Below are 18,125 nucleotides of genomic sequence, written 5' to 3' on the forward strand. Positions count from 1 at the left end.
AACAAAAGGATTTTATGATTTTCAATTCATCAAAATACACCTACTAGAAGCTCTTTGCGAAGTTTTTCCAGTTCCAGTACTGCAGCTGTTTGAGTGTCCCCATTAATTCCATTAATCTTTCCAGTGCGTATGTCCTCCAGTTGTCGGGTCAACTGCTCCACCTTGGCAACAGCCATTGTCAGCTCCTTCTCCTTCTCATTGAACAGAGCTTTCACGGAATCCAGCTCCGAATCTGGAACAGGGCAGAGGGCATCAGAAACAAGCACATCATTGCATATGGAGGAACAAATTAATGGTTGCACAAAGTAAAAGTACCTAAAAGATTGTCCTGCACCATACCAAATAACATATACTACTCAAAAGTAGTTAAGATCTACCCAATTCTCTCTTCTAGTTAATCAGTATTGACGTTGGTCCTTATCGTATTGGAGTATTATATGTTGCACAATCTGGCCAGTCAACGAACACCATGATATACTCACTGAGGTTTCCATTTGAGGCCTTGTGTTGTTCCACCTGTCCTCGCAACGCCCGCAACTTCTTCAGCTTCAGCTCCTGCGTCTCCACCTTCTCCCGCAGCCGGCGGAGACGATCCTGTTCCGCGCTGAGGTGTGAGTGTCGCTGCTCCTGCTGTTTGAGGTACTTGAGTCGCTGCTCCTTGGCCACCAGGACCTGCTGCTGACTCTCGATCTGCTGCTGCTGCCGTGACGCCATCTCCTGCAGCTCTGTCAGCGTCAGGTCCATCCCACCTGGCAGCTGCAACACAAACCACACCGTTATGGAAACTGTCAGGGAGGTGATATAGATGAAGTGTGTATGCACGTGTGTTATGTAAGTATGTACTAGTGGAACTAATGCCAGTTTCATAGCCCACTGAGACAAGAGGCGACTAACGGGACTGGGTGGTCAGGCTTGCTGACTTGGTTAATGCATGTCATCGATCCCAATTCCGTAGATCGATGCTCATGACGTCAATCACTGGATTGTCTGGTACAGACCACTATCATATAGCTGGAATATAGCTGAGTGCAGCGTTTAACAAAGAAACACACAAAAAACAGGCTACAGTTTAACATGAATGCCCCACTCAGACACAGTTTATTGACTCCTAGCCGTTTTAGCCCCTTAATGCCAAGCGCCTGGCTGGGTAACAACAAGTAACATCTTTTAGAATGACATGGCCTGGGATCGAACCACCGACCACCTGCACTCCGGGCAGACACACTATCTATTAGACCACGGAGGGGGTCCTGAACTCACAAGGTGTACACCTCGAGCCGAGAACAATTTTAGACACTTCACATGTCGTGCCCAGTGGGAACCGAACAGTGTGCAGGTGAGTACCCACTGACCTCCATCACTGCCCAGTGGGAGGTGTTTGTAGAAAACACAAATCTTCAAAGCAGATCTAGTCACGATGTTTAGGTTGTTTTACATGTCACGTTTAATTTGCAGTTATTTGCCAGTTGTATAGTGACTGGAGCCTTACACCAACAATAATAGTCAACAATATTGCAATGATAGACAATCACCATGTGACAGAGCCAGGCCTTTCAGTTCTATTCTTACTTAGCGTCCATTTTGACCAGCCAATCCCCAATTAAGTCCACTCTTATTACCTAGGGTGCCAAACCTCAAGATGACATTCAAGGTCAATAAGACTTAGAAATAGGCTGTTAGGAGAGAATGGTGTATTGTGAACTTAAATGCCAATTGTTTTGAAAACTGACTGTCAGATAAAGGCTCCATTAGTGTACCAACTCAAACTGTTACGAGTCTGTATGTTACATGTATAAAGTTATGACACAATTCTTTCACAGGAGGGGTGAATTAGTGGGATGGTTTTACGCCACTTTTAGCAATATACCAGCAATATCATGGTGGGGGACTCCAGAAATGGGCTTCACACATTGTACCATGTGGGGAATCGAACCTGGGTCTTTGGTGTGACGAGCGAACACTTTAACCACTAGGCTACCCCACTGCCCATACAGAGAGGAGGAGGATGTGGCCAGTGTTAAACATAACCATGGACATCGTAGTTTACCCACAATACCACAGTCACCTGCCCTTTTTATCAACCAATAACACACCATTCCTGGTTTGACCGCTAACCTAAATCACAACATCACAGAGGACCCACACCTTCGCATGTTCCCCCTGCACATGCCCTGCCCACACACACACCTTGTAAACACTACTCTCGCCGACGTGACACACTCAGTCCACCATGGAGACTGGAGGACAACAAATTTGCTTTACCTGAAGCAGATCGAGTTCTACATCCCCGGCCTGTATGTCTGGTAATTTTAATAGAACACCAAAAATTGAGCCTCCTTAAAATGTGCTAGAGTTTCCATGGTTGCAAAGCCTTTCCCAAACATTTATAGACCAGGGGCAAACATGAGCGGCCATGTTGTTTACTCTGTAATTCCTAAAACACATCTCTCTGCAGTGACTGCCAACATGGATTACAGATCCTCCGAGATCTCTCCGGAGAAGCCGAGCTGACATCACAAGTCATGGCGGCATGTAGTGGTCAGGGCCCATGGAGGAACTGCCAGTCAGCATTATCTTCAGATGTCAGACGGAATACACTTCACAGAAACACAATGATTCGTATGTCATGGATTCACAAACTTTGAATCAATACTGACAGCATGAAAATAACATGTTCTTTCTAATAAAGCAACATCATAAAAAACTGATCTGATTAATAACTTTAATAATGCTGTACTTTGATAAAACTGCAACATCCCATAAGTCACCAGTCTGTCAATTTGTCCCCATATACTGAGTTAGCTATATACCAGCAATATCACGGTGGTGTACACCAGAAATGGGCTTCACACATTGTACCCATGTGGGGAATTGGCATGACGAGCAAACACTTTCACCACTTGGCTATCCCACCGCCCTCCCCTTGTACTGCTCCTCACATATAATAATGTATCTCTGCACACAATATCAAACGTGAAACTGACAGACAGAGAGCTGGATATTGAGTACTCGACATCCGGGAAGATAATCGTGTCTGAGAGTACATGTGAGTAAATTATTACTATCAGTTGTAATAACTACAGATTAAAATCAAATGAGATTATACATGTCTTGGAATGGTGTTTATCTTCAATATTGGTAAAATAATTTAAGAAACTGACACTTTGGAATGAATGACAAAAGAAAAGCAATTTCTGCCTTAACATTAATTATTGGTAAAAGTCATGGAGAGATTCCTTAGTTGTTAGACAACCTGTCAGCACCCTACTGTCTTGTGTTCTTGTACACTGGCATCCTGCAGAACCAGTAATAATGGCCCCGATACCTGGAGAGCCAGTATTTGTAACCCAACATTTCGTAAACCTGTATTAGTAGCCCTAATATAACTGGAGACCCACTGATAATAGCTCAGATACCTGGAGAACCCGTAATAGTAGCCGCATAACTGAGAAGCTTCGAGTGAGTGAGTATTGTTGACCACCAACAGTGAAGCTACTATTTATAGCTGCTCTGACCTCCCATTCAATCCCTCCATCCTTCTCACCCAAATAATCTCATGGCCTTAAAGTATTTGTGGAATGAAGGATCCATCACCTCCGACTGACCACCAGGACAACACCAGCAACAAAAGTGTGAATCAGCTTCTTGTTGACTGGCCGCCCTGACCCCTTAGAACTACACACAGAGAGCAGACGTATATACACTGGACATCCTCAGTCAAGATGACGGCTGCTTGTTTTTGATCAATGTTTCCTTGGTAAATCTCACCTGCCGACCACCCAGGAAAATGACCCAGATGTCACATGATGGTTGAACTGACTGTGTAGTTGCTCCAAATGACACTTATACAATGAATGTCTTTATTAATTTTCCCAGACTCTCAAAGTTATTTTCTATCACTTCAGTCTTTTTATTTTTGCTTCATTTTCTATCATTTAATGCTGAACTTCTGTAATACATTATCATTACACTTCTAAATAGAACAACAGATGTGTTATTTATTTTAAGACATTTTGTTATTTCTGTTTCATATGAGTTGATGTTCATTAAGGAGATAAACATACCGTGTTTTCATTGTAGAGCTAGGTCACATGAATATTTAACTGCACTAAATTGAATTTGGAACAGAGCGCAGCCAACAATGACTGAAAAAAAGTACTATTCTATGAATATTAGCTTCCGCGATGATGACGCCATCAAATTGGCTGTTTCAATCAGAGGGGCTTTATTGTGATTTGACAGCCTCCGATTGACCCATGAGAATCGAGTAATTTCCAAATTCATGGCAGAATTCAGATTAATGACAATGTTTGAAAATAGCAAAAAAGAAAATATTTGACAATATTGAAAAGAAATTATAACCAAGATTACCACTGAGTTGATGAAAGTACCATACATTTGTCCTTGAGTGTTATTAATATATTCTCTAAACCCTGCACTGTCAATGTCTAGTACCAGCTGAAGTCAGCAGGTACACGTATATACCGGTACATATTCACAAAGCCATCAGTGTCCTCACCTCGCCCTGGCCACAAGGTGCATCAGCTTCTACCAGCTAATGAGACAGATTGTCTCTGCTAATGGATGATACCAAATGAGGTGTATTGATTGTACAACACTGTGGCCATGTAGATAGTGGTTTATCTATTGTGGAGTCTCAGCACTGACATAACGCCTATTGATTTCAACTCTGTGCTACATAAGACAATGCTTCATTGTGTTTCAAAATGGCAGCTGTCTACTTGAGTCGGGATGGAAAAAGTTATGTCCTCTGGAAGGTCAACTTACCCCTGAATTAATAATTACATAAACAAGCTTCATTTTATACAAACTTGTGGTAAGTGTTGTAAATTAGTTCACAAAAACCTATTAAAAGTTAAAAGTTAGTCAGTCTGTAATATATATTTAAAAGTTTCTCCCTTGCTTTCGTCTGTAGATTACAGATCAATAACAAAAACAAAAGTCATAGCTGTATGTCGTGCTTCATCAAAATAGATGAACGGAAGTGAAGTCAACTTTTAACATGGTTAACTTTTTGTACAATTACGCATGCCAACTTCCGTGTGGAAAGTGACAACAGCTAGATCAACACGCATATAGAAACTTGCTGACGTGGAGCTTCCATCAACTCCGGAAACACACTGCAGTCAGTGTTAATGGAATGCATAGATAAAATACTAATTTCCTGATGGCTCAGATAGATAGATATCAGTGAAAAAAAAAGCCCTGACCAAAAATTCTTTTCGAAGCGGAAAATATTTGAAAAAATTCAACATAAAGAATAATAACCTTTTCTTAACCACAAACTTAGACCATCAATGTGAAGGACATATGTCATATCGTGAGTGAGAACCCGTGTATTGAATGTAAATTGTGGTACAAAGCCAAGTGTGACTCATCCACCCTGAAAGCTGTTCGTATATAATGGCTTCATACCGCACATCGGCAACATGCGTATTGTGGTGGAGCTGAATACCTCGCCATACATATCCCTATATGATACACACCCTGTGTTTGTACCCTATACACCAGAGTAGAGGCCCTGAAATATCTTCTATCTATACTGTGTGATCAGCGTTCCCAGGTCCAGGCAGGACAATATCCGGAGTGGTTGTAAATGGTCAACACCTTTTGTTGAAGCAAGGGTATGGCCAATAGTATGTTTGTATATGTAGTTCCCATCGCCAATCTTAACAGTACAGGGATCAGCTAAACTAGTGATGGTGAGAAGGGGAGGGGCAGGGGGATTTAGGGCTTGTTTTGTACACAGTACTGTTTTGAGGTAAGGTAATCCATATAAATAGCACACATCTCCTAACAACCACCTTCTCAATTACCATTCTTGGGAATAGCGTCCTTGGCGTCACACTTTTATCCTTGTCTCCACACCTATCAGAAGATATATATACTACTTAAAAGGGATGGGATGGGTAACTTGGGTACTCAGGTCGGGTGGGAACTGAGAAGGACCTGGGTACCAACAGGTCTCCCCGGACCCGTGGTTTGTCTGTCACATGATACATTGTCACAGACATTTTCCAGAACTCTATGGTCACAAGTCACTAATGTTTGCATTTCTTTCGGACTATGCACCCATTACTTCTGACCTTTACAGGGTTGAAAAAAGATAAAACTTCAAAGTATGCATGACCAGATTGTTTTATATGTGTATCTAAATACATTTTGTCCAGGACTACAGTGAAACCATTCCCAGTCGGGCACTTTGTACCCAACTTGAGACCTACTGCGGGTACACCTGTAGGGTAAATTTGGACTTGTCCCAGCCCTTCTACTCAACATTTGACAGGGGTACTGAGATACTGCATACTGTAATAAACAACTATTCATTAAATGTGTATTTGTGTTTAATCAACTTGACTGCACATAATTCAGTTACATGGCAATATCGAATACTATTTGTATGACAACCTATCCAAGCAAGCAGTCACCTTCAGACCCCACCTTGATATTGATACCCCTATCAACAGTTAGTAGTATATTGTACATCTGTCACGAGTCGCCAACACTTGTGTCCTTGCACAATTAATTACATCAAGAGATCTGTATTGGTGTAGTACTGAACGATGTGAAACTACGATAATTATGATAAATTTAGTACTCCCTCTCCTCATCCTTCAGACTGAATCACAAGAAGCACCTCTTTTGGTTTCGGACTTAACACCAAGGATATATACTCCCCGCAAAAAGAAACACAAATACCATATGTTGGTTAATATATGAAGAATTACCAATATTCAAGAGACATTAGAATTGGTTCGATGCACAAATGAACATACTGGTATGTTGCGTGAACCATTGCTCATGAACGCATCACATGTGACATCATAGATCCATGACTCGAGATGCACCATTTGTCTCGTGTAGGATTAGCATGTAAAGTTTGAAATTTACGTGCAGCATATTGTGATAAGAATATAGACACTCAGTTGTAACACTTGACTGATTGTGAATTTTTTCATTAAGTGGTACACATTGGAAACATCTCTTCTTAACGTACATAATTCTCCGTGTTTCTATGGTTCGCGTTTCTTTTGGCTGTTGGTTTATTACTGACATTGATTTAAATTCATACATGGCAAATTTTCAATAGCTTTTCAATCAATGCTGTTTTTCAGGAAGTCAATGATCAAAAGCCTGAGAAATAAAAAAAAGGAGAAATGAAGTTATTACAACATGAGGAATGCATCAGGTAGATCTTGCTCTGTATGTTTGAACAATGGGACTGTGTTGTGGAGAAACACAGAGGTAATCCCAGAGATCCAGACTGCAGTGCAATACTACTGCATGTCAATATGACCACACAAAGTGGCATCAGCTCACATCACTCTCTGTTTAACGCAGCACTCAGCAATATTCCAGCTATATGACGGCGGTCTGTAAATAATCGAGTCTGGATAAGACAATCCAGTGATTGACATCATGAGCATCGATCCGCGCAATTGGGATCGATGACATGTATCAACCAAGTCAGCGAGGCTGACCACCCGATCCCCTTAGTGCTTTTTACGACAAGCATAGTCGCCTTTTATGGCAAGCATGAGTTGCTGTAGACCTATTCTAACCCGGAATCTTCACCCAATTTGTATTGAAAACACAACAAAAAGGTGTGCTTTATCGTAATATCAAAGTTCGAATAAATAATTCAGCTATTTTACTTTTATCTCATCTTGACAACTAATTTGTAAAGTCATTGTAATTAATTTCAGAACTACAACATGTTGTTAACAAGAGAATGTTTGAAAACAAATTACATGGTTCAACAGTTGATATTACTAACTCAAAATTTGAGGTTTCAGTGAATTATTGGAATATCTTTATAAAAATTCAGTAGGATAAAATGTAAAGACTATAATATAATGATGTCTTCAAGCACAGGCCAGTGTGTGTATCACGAGCAGTCAATGTTGATGGACGGCAATGCATTACGATAGACTCCATTTCACATTTACCATATACACACCACTATTAGTCACGCCAACATGTTAGTGCATTAGTGAAGCTGGTGTGAAATGACAAATTTATGATACAAATTTGATAACATTTACTATATTGTAACAATATCCTATCCTGCATAAATCCACAGAAAATTAATGAAATGTGGTGACTGTTGAATTAATGGTATATCAAGTGTGATTAATTTGACTCCGCCAACAAAGATAGAGATATGGATTTATTGATATCTCCTTCACCTACAGTAATCAACACGCTGTGATTCCCCCTCTGGAACAACATACATCGTAGTCGTCGTCGGTGTAATGATCCGGTCTGCCACCAGGGGGACGCGAGGGACCAGGGCACTGATCAGTCATATGTGACGTGCCGTCATACATTAATGAGCCATTTATTGCCAAGTCAACCTGAGGGAGGCGTCTGTGCAGGCTATTCTCACAAGACTTATGTCCCAGCCTGAGTTGCTCTCTGCAGACGCCAAGCTATTAATGTCTTGGTGTCAGTCCTTATCATTCATAGGATGTTTTTTTAATACTTTGTGTCTATTTTTTTAGGGGAATTGAAAAGAGTAAAACATTGATAATAAAATTCATTCTTCAAACCTAAAGCTAACTCGTTTCCTGTAGTTAATACTGATGAGTGAGTGAGTGAGTGAGTTGGGTTTAACGCCGCTTTTAACAGTATTCCAGTCATATCGCGGCGTGTCAGCTTAATGTGGGAGGAAAGCCCGAAGTGATGCAGGTCTCAGACGTTTACCACTTCGGTGAAACCCACGAGCAAACCTAGAAACATAATCAGGGCGAACCGGGATTCGAACCCACAATCATAGGTTTCTGGCGTGTCCAAGGGACACAACTCTGCACAGCGGATCGCGGCGCCTTAGACAACTGGGCCACCCGTGCCCCCTTAATACTGATGAAGAAGAAATGCTTGACATAAAGTATCAACAGGCTGTCAGGTGAAAGATGTGTATCCACCAGCAGCTCAAACATGTTTGACTTAATGAGTAGGATCCATCAGTTGTATCATCTCATTCACAAACATGTTCAGCTACTCAGCTCACACTTCTGTCGGGCGGTCGGGTAGCCTAGTGGTTAAAGCGTTCGCTCGTCACGCCGAAGACCCAGGTTCGATTCCCGACATGGGTACAATGTGTGAAGCCCAATTCTGGTGTCCCCTGCCGTGATATTGCTGGAATATTGCTAAAAGCGGCGTAAAACCATACTCACTCACTCACTCACACTTCTGTCACCATTCCAATCACATACCCAGGAGCGAACATCAAAAGCAACAACTAACTTTACATGTGTCCTTCATGAATGTCTTAAACCAAATCTTGCCTGACAGAAAAAGTCTAAGGCCTCAACTGAAACTGTTCTCGTTTCTGGGTACCTGGTCCTAGGTGTCTATCATTTTGTGAAAACCTAGAGCCTCGTTTCACAAAGCGATCTTAGCTACGATCATTGTAAGTCTATGTTATCGCCTAGCGCTAAGATCGCTTCATGGAATGAGGCTCTGGGCTTTCACTAGGTGATTGTAGCGCTACAACTGTCGGAAGTCTGTGTTAAAATATTGGAGTTATGCTCATCATAGCGCAACGATCACTTTGTGAAACCAGGGCTTGTCCTACACTTCATAACCAACCTGTTGGATCTACCACACTCAATTCACAGAACATTACCCCATATTAATCCACTCTCTCATCTTTTTAATTTGATTTGATTTTTTACACCTTTCAAAGAAAACAAAGCTTTACAACATACCTAGACCACTCCTCCCCTGCATGTAACAGGATCAAGACAATCACCTGTGTGAGGTGTTCATACCTTGATGACTTCTAAATGGTTGATCAGTGAAAGGTGATCTTCTCTACATTCAGGCCTTCCTATCAGTAATTAAACACAGGTTTAATGGTGTAAGGTTAGGGAAAGTCCCTAATAGTTGCATAATAAATTCTCTCCAGCCACACAGCTAATCCCGGCCTGAGGGTGACAGGAGAATGTTAGGTCATACCCTTCACGCCCTGCCACACATTCCCATCTCATCGATAACAACACTGTCAATCTATCTAGCCCATCTCAAGAGCACTGATAACACACTGCCAATCTGTCATACAGAGGAATTCAGGATATGTTTGTATTCTGGCACCCTGAAGGATGCCTCATCAAGGCGTCATCATTTTTTTTTTTCATAATTAAGATCATACCATATGTAAAACTATGTACAGGTATAAGAGACAGCAAGTACAAATAATTATAATACAAGATCTCATAACAGATAAATGATTAAACTGAATTATTTATGATTCTTAACTTTACTTAATAGTGAAGCATCAGTAAGTCAAAAGCCTTAGGGAACATTGCTAATTCAGTAAACTATGGTTATAACGAACCAAAAGGGGCCTTATTTTAGTTTGTTATAACTGTAGTTAGTTATAAGCATATATACACCACATACACAGCAAATGGCCGGGACCAAAAATAAGCTATATCTGTCAGGTCGTATTAAACGTGTTCGTCATAAACATAGTTTACTGTATCATGGATTTGAATGGAATGTTGAATTTTATGCCAGAACCACGCAGGTAATATAGTGAGTTTAAGTAGTTTAAGACACTGATAAGAAGATTTCATGTCACTTTCAGCCATATTTCTGCAATGTCACATCCAGAACACGGAACATGGGTTCCACAGATGGTGTTGAATCGAACCCTCGTGATGTGACGAGCCAATGCTTCAACCACTAGTCTTACCTACGTCCCTGACTATTCACTATTATTATTTGCCCTAAACACTGACATTGCGTCAGTAGCATGACATTATCCAGGCCCTTTTCAAGCTCTAAGTTAGGTTCTCCCTGACAATAAGCCATCACGCTTCACCGTCCTCATTCATATCAAAACGTAGCCAAATGGAAAAGAATTCACGAAGAATGATAATTTTCTAAATATGCACACAATGAAGTCAAGGGGTTAGAATCTTTTTAAAAATCTGACCTAACTTGTCGCAGCGATAAGTAGGTCATTGCTCTCTGTGATCTATTGCCATCAACACTGAATTGATAATCATCCCGAGTCTGTAATGTTATAAGAATGAGTGCATCCAAATTGGCATCTTGCCGAGTTTACAGACCTATAAAAAGTTACTGGCATCCATTTTTGATGCAGACACCGAAAATAAAAGATGATACAATGAGGCGGGTTAAGAGCCATGAAACTGAAGAAGTGTTTGGAGACATAATTTATTCATCACAGAATTGAAGCACATCCATGCTACGTCTACATCGTTAAGTCTAATTAATGAGTCACAATCAATTTTAATTGTAGCCTCCTCCACATCCATGGCAACAGGAGACTGTTTCCTGTGTTTTGGATGCTGGTTGATCTACCATGCTTGGGTGAGATGGTACAGAGGGACGGGTATTGATTGTGTGTTTAAACGTATACCAGTAAACATGGTAAACAGGCACTAGCAGTGCACCGCCATGCTCTGTTGGCGCCACCACTTATGCACAATGATTGATCTTGGACAGAACCGTGGGAAAATGATTCTTCAACAGCTCATAATTGAGAACCATCCAAATGTCATGATGCAGATGACAGCCAAGACAGACGATGCTGGTTACATCATGAGTGAGTGAGTGAGTGAGTGAGTGAGTGAGTGAGTGAGTAAGTCTTTATGCCGCTTTTAGCAATATTCAAGCAACATCAGGCCAGGGGACACCTGAGATGGGTACGATTCCCCACTTGGGTCCAATGTGTGAAGCCCAAGTCTTCGGTGTGACAAGCAAATGCTTAACCACAAGGCTACCCCACCTGATCGAGTGAGTGAGTGAGTCAGGTTTCAATGCTGCTTTAGCAATATTTCAAGCAATATCATATCAAGGAACCAACCAACAAAGTTAGAAACATTGGACCAACATATGTTGGTCTTGTAATGATTATAATCATTATATTTCATATACATACATGGTTTTATAGGTCCATGTTATCTTTTATCCAGAATATATACTGTAAGATTTCATGTCCTTTCAAAGTCATATAATAACCATACCTGGATATAAACCTGTTTTACCTAAATATCAAATATCTAGCCAAATACCCAAGGTGACGGAGAAATAATGTAGTAAAATTTCAAACAACATAAAGGGTTATTACTGAACTCATAATCAGGTCTGTTTCAGCTTCAGTTTGTGAAAACCTAGCAATAAAGTTGTGCCTCATGGCATGTTCCGAGACCAAGTTCTGTCTATCTATAGCAGTACACAACAGTGGTAGCAGGCCTAGCCTTGCTCCAAGGCTGTACTGACAGAAATGGCCATGGATGTGTAGTAATTCTATCCTCCTAATAGGCAAGGCTAGATATGTGGACAGTACACACTCCAGTCTCTTATAGGGGCAACTTGTTCTCATTATTTACATAATCTAGAACTTATGATTGAAACTAATAATTATTGCCTTAGAGACTTGTGCATGTCCACAGCAGGTCATTCAGGAGTGTCTCACTCGGAAGATCCTTCACAGTCCACAACAGTGGTGTACAGGCAATGTGACAACTCTCAAGGCTAAAGATCATGGGCTAACTCGGTACACTTCTATTTCTAACAGACTCGCTTCACTAGTTTGGCGGTATGTGAAGTCAATACCTCTACACAGGTACCCAGGTGCAGCACTGAGGACACCTCCCCCCGGCAGGAACACTGCTAGCTTCATTATATCTATGGAATGGTGGGGTAGCCTTGTGGTTAAAGTGTTTGCTCATCATGCCGAAGGCCCAGGTTTGATTCCCCTAATGGGTATCATGTGTGAAGCCTGTTTGTGAAAGTAGCTGGAATATTGCTAAAAGCGGCCTAAAACCACTCATTATTCCTACAGCTGCTCCTTCAATATTCTGATTTTAATTCTTATTGTCTATATATTCTTGGATAAAGCACCACAAGAAACAGGCACAAATTGCTTTTATTCCATAACCTTTTTCATCTAATTGCTATAATTTAAAACATAATTCAAATAAAGACTGATGGAGATGTCATCTGTTACCCAATACACACTTGGTCTGTACCATGACTGAGTTGGGTTCAAGCCACTTTGAGATGTATTTCAGCTATCTGATGGCATATCATTTTAATTTGTGAGGAAAGCCAAAGTAATGCAGGTCTTAGGTGCTTCAAACTTGATGGACTTTGGCGTAAACTCAGAGTACGATGCTGACAAACCAAGAAACACAATCAGGATGAATTATGGATTCAAACTCATGATCTTTGGATTCTGGCATGCCAAATAGGGATGCAACTCTACACAGCCAATACAAGCTTCTTTGACAAGAGGCGCCCATGTCTTGATTAAAACTAGTTCATGGAGGTTTTCCTTAACACAAACTGATCAAGTGCAGGCCTCATTAGCGGTGAGTTAGGGCAACCATTATAGAACTTCAAAGAATCAATTGTGCACAGACAACAAAAGTTGACGGGTGCACATGACCGGTTTTGTTAACAGGAACATCTAACCAAGACAGTCTCTTTAGACATCTACTTATCTGATACAATGTGATTGTTGCCAGTGAACAGTGTTCGTTCAAAGGCTGTGGTGACATTAAGAATATATTACTGGTACACTCTGATCAGTTATAGAACAGAACATGCAATGTTCATATACACACCAGTGTCAGTGTCCTGACAGGGTGATAACCTTGAGTTCAGGACACACACTACAGACAGCAGTGGCACAAAGTGGCACAAAGGGGCACAAAGTGGCACAAAGGGGCACAAAGTGGTTCAGACAGCAAACTGACAAAAGGAGCAATGTTGATGGCTTCTCTTCGCATGTGTTGGCAATGGACAGTTTATGTAGTATTGAAGTACTTATCAATGTAAGTTATAAACAAACAAACAACACCTTATCAGCACTGCGCTATATGTCAACAACTGTCATGATATGTACTCAAGTAAAGACTGATTTAATATGTGGCAGATTGTTTGGGAAGGTTCTGAATATTTTTTCTATCTTCAGTTCATTGTTTGCAGAAATTCTGACCAAGGACCTTTGTAAAAGTCCTCAATCTCTTTAGTCACATTTTTACAGCATTATGTTTCAAACAAATCTATTCCCGTAGTAAACTGATACTCAATGAACAAAACCCTGCTCATATTGTCCTCCATATTTTGTAACCTGTCGTAACGGATGACAGACTTGGGTGTAACAGATGACAGATGACAGCAAGGGTATCCATATATGTAATCCCCTCCACCATCACATATTCTCACACTCCTTTTCACAGCGATTTGATTTTAAGCCACCAAGGGGTTTAACAGAAACCACCTTTGTGACGTGTTGTTCTGAGGGAGCAAGAAGGGCCATGCATAGAAACTCCTTCAGGATCTGATTCAGTAGACGCAGGTCAGGGATGGAATTCCTGGGGAGCATTTCTGTGTCAATGGGCTGGCGTTGTCCTACACCGAGATAAGAAAGACTCACTCAGTCATGTTGAGGCAACCGAGTGCTCCATAACACGTTTGAATTCAGACAAAACGAACACCTTTTGTGTGGCAGGAGACCGGGTTATCCTGTTTCCAGCATCAGGGACTTGTCATTGAATCTGATTATGGCGTAACTGTAAAACCACAAGTCTCTGTACGCGAGGTTACAGATATATCTGCGACTTCAAACCACCAACCGTCCAAATTTGAACACCTTAACATACACATACACTTAACATAATTACAGTTATGACATTTAGATTCACAACAGCCTGATGCAGTTAGTAACATCAGTAACCTGTTCAGAACCGCCCCCCAAAAAAAACAACAACAAAAAAACCCTAAAAAACAAACAAACAAACCCCCCAAAACATGTCTGTACTACACAGAATACCTCCATAAAGGGAAACACAACACTACATAAAACAACCTTGGGGTAGGGTACACTAGTGGTGGTGTTCCTAGCTGTGATATTGCTGGAATATTGCTAAAAATGGCATAAAACCATACTCAATCAATCCAACCTTGACAAGTAATCAAATAAATACAAATATGTACTATTGAGGAAACTTGACTACTACCCAAGCTTAATAATGTAGACGTGAGCTAATTACTGACCCATTACTACAACCAAATAAATCAACATCAGGAATAGGCATGTAATATGTCATCAACTGAAAGTCGTACAAGGAAAATGAATAGAGACCATATAATCAAACATGAAAAGCCCATTAGGTAAATCGTGGCAAAAGTTTCAATGTCACGTCACCTAATGTAGGTAACCTTTGAAACACATGCACATTGTGTAACGCCTGCGGACTAATTACCCTGGAGGTTGTAGCATCTCTCACTACCAGCCCTGCAACACAGGCAGAAGCCCTGCAGTCTTATACAGGCCGTGTGTGTTTGCTCTGTAGCGGAATGTCCATGCATGTCACTTATCTCCCTCCGTTGTTCAAATATCAGACACATTTACTTATCCTTTGTAAAGTTTATCCCTATTAAAAAGTATCGGAACACTTGGTGATTATAGTGAGAGAGGGAGTGTTTATCTGAGTTAAATATCTTACACATGCTGACTTAGACTTGCATAAGTCTCTAAGGCAATAATTATTAGTTTCAATAATTTGTAGATTATATAAATAATAAGAACAAGTTGTGCTTATAAAAGAGTGGTGTTTGCTTATCAAGACTTGCATATTAGAAGGATAGAATTACTATATACATATGGACTTATCGTTTTGTATAGACTTGGAGCAAGGCTAAAGCTGACTGTGTGATGAAAGCAATATATCCTATACATGCTGACTGTGATATATGTTGTATATCCTGACTGTGTGATACAAGATGATGGTCATATATCCTATACAGGCTGACTGTGATATATAACTAGTACATCCTGACTGTGTGATACGAGATGATAGCTATATATCCTATACATTCTGACTGTGATATATCTTGTACATCCTGACTGTGTGATACGAGATGATAGCGATATATCCTATACATGTGGACTGTGGGAAATATTATATAGATCCTGACTGTCTGATATATTTTCTTACCCCTGACAGTGTGATATATCTATTAAACTCTGAATCTTTAACTAAATGAAATGAAATGATTAGGAAGTAGTTACCGGGAAGAAGGATAACTGTTGACATCGTGTAGCTATCACCTGACTTCATGACTAGCCTTGTCACAGATCATATCATGTATTGATTATGAAGTTCTGTCACAACAAAGGAAGTTATTTCACAACCAGTGGGTGCAGGAGATTAGTCATGACCTATTGTCACTTGACCACACAGTACCCATAAAACCTTATTACTAAATCAATGAACAGAATCCTACACAACTATAACAGCTTTCTAGATACATGCACCCACATTGGGGATCAAACCTGGACCAACTTCAGGCTAACACTACCTACATCCCCAACCAAGCCCCTTCAAACCAGAGAATCAATTTCAGCAATTTATGTAATGGAAGAATGTTATTCCACATTTGATGGATGCAATATTCATCTACATGTCCCCCATGTCATATGTGCTTGTATATATGACATACAGCAGGAACCTGTTGAAAGCCACACGGGGCACCTGACATACACACGGGGCATCTGACATACACATGGGGCACCTGACATACACACGGGGCATCTGTTGACATACACACAGGGCACCAGACAGACACACAGGGCATCTGTTGACATACACACAGGGCACCTGACCTCCACACAGGGCACCTGACCTCCACACAGGACACCTGCTGACCTCCACACAGGGCACCTGCTGACATATACATGGGGCACCTGCTGACATACACATGGGGCACCTGCTGACATACACATGGGGCACCTGCTGACATACACACAGGGCACCTGCTGACCTCCACATAGGGCACCTGCTGACATACACATAGGGCACCTGCTGACATACACATGGGGCACCTGCTGACATACACACAGGGCACCTGCTGACATACACATGGGGCACCTGCTGACCTCCACACGGGGCACCTTCTGACCTCCACATAGGGCACCTGCTGACATACACATAGGGAACCTGCTGACATACACATGGGGCACCTGCTGACCTCCACACAGGGCACCTGCTGACCTCCACATAGGGCACCTGCTGACATACACATGGGGCACCTGCTGACATACACACAGGGCACCTGCTGACATACACATAGGGCACCTGCTGACACACATGGGGCATCTGCTGACCTCCACACAGGGCACCTGCTGACCTCCACACAGGGCACCTGCTGACATACACATAGGGCACCTGCTGACATACACATGGGGCACCTGCTGACATACACACAGGGCACCTGCTGACATACACATGGGGCACCTGCTGACCTCCACATGGGGCACCTGCTGACCTCCACACAGGGCACCTGCTGACCTCCACACAGGGCACCTGCTGACATACACATAGGGCACCTGCTGACATACACATGGGGCACCTGCTGACCTCCACACAGGGCACCTGCTGACATACACATAGGGCACCTGCTACCATACACATGGGGCACCTGCTGACATACACACAGGGCACCTGCTGACATACACATGGGGCACCTGCTGACCTACACACAGGACACCTGCTGACATACACACAGGGCACCTGCTGACATACACACAGGGGACCTGCTGACATACACACAGGGCACCTGCCGACGTACACCTGTCACTGTGTTCAGATGTCATAGCCACTGTAACCACCACCCTGGCAGCCTGCACTGTTATTTTCTCTGACTCATCACATATCAATCTACAGTGGTGTCACATACATTCCTACATACACAAGTAACCACCACAGATCCTTGTTACTGATGCTATGCTACACAGCCTACTTAATCACTAATAACCACAAAACAGATAATACACACTATCCATTACCTAAAATAATATTCCATTAATTAATTTTACTTGATAACTGAAGATATATGTCAGGCTCTCGAGAAGTGAACATGTTATTTTGGAAATAAATTGACAGTTTGTCCAACTCTATCAGTTTACGGAACAGTTTGCTCTTGGTGTCGATAATGGACACAATGCGGTGCTCTGTTACCGTAGATACATGCTGATGAACAAATGTGGCCGAGTTAGTGACTGTATTATCTGCCTGGCATCACTTGTAGTTACCCTGACAAGTCTTCAATTTCGT

At 41.6% G+C, this 18,125-nt stretch overlaps 1 protein-coding gene across 7 annotated transcripts in view; it reads right to left on the reverse strand.

Annotated features, from left to right (window-relative positions):
- Positions 1-18,125, reverse strand: part of LOC124131846 (apoptosis-stimulating of p53 protein 1-like) — a 137,994-nt gene that overhangs the window by 5,461 nt on the left and 114,408 nt on the right. For all 7 annotated transcript variants that reach the window (XM_048403567.1, XM_046495340.2, XM_046495339.2 and 4 more), the window contains 2 exons: positions 483-756; positions 45-232 (listed from right to left, as the gene is read on the reverse strand). In XM_048403567.1, the coding sequence (XP_048259524.1) occupies positions 45-232; positions 483-756 (462 nt within the window). The remainder of the gene's footprint in view (positions 1-44; positions 233-482; positions 757-18,125) is intronic.

The sequence above is a fragment of the Haliotis rufescens genome, unplaced genomic scaffold (assembly GCF_023055435.1).
Source record: "Haliotis rufescens isolate VD_foot unplaced genomic scaffold, xgHalRufe1.0.p SCAF_3, whole genome shotgun sequence".
In the NCBI taxonomy this organism is placed as follows: Eukaryota; Metazoa; Mollusca; class Gastropoda; order Lepetellida; family Haliotidae; genus Haliotis; species Haliotis rufescens.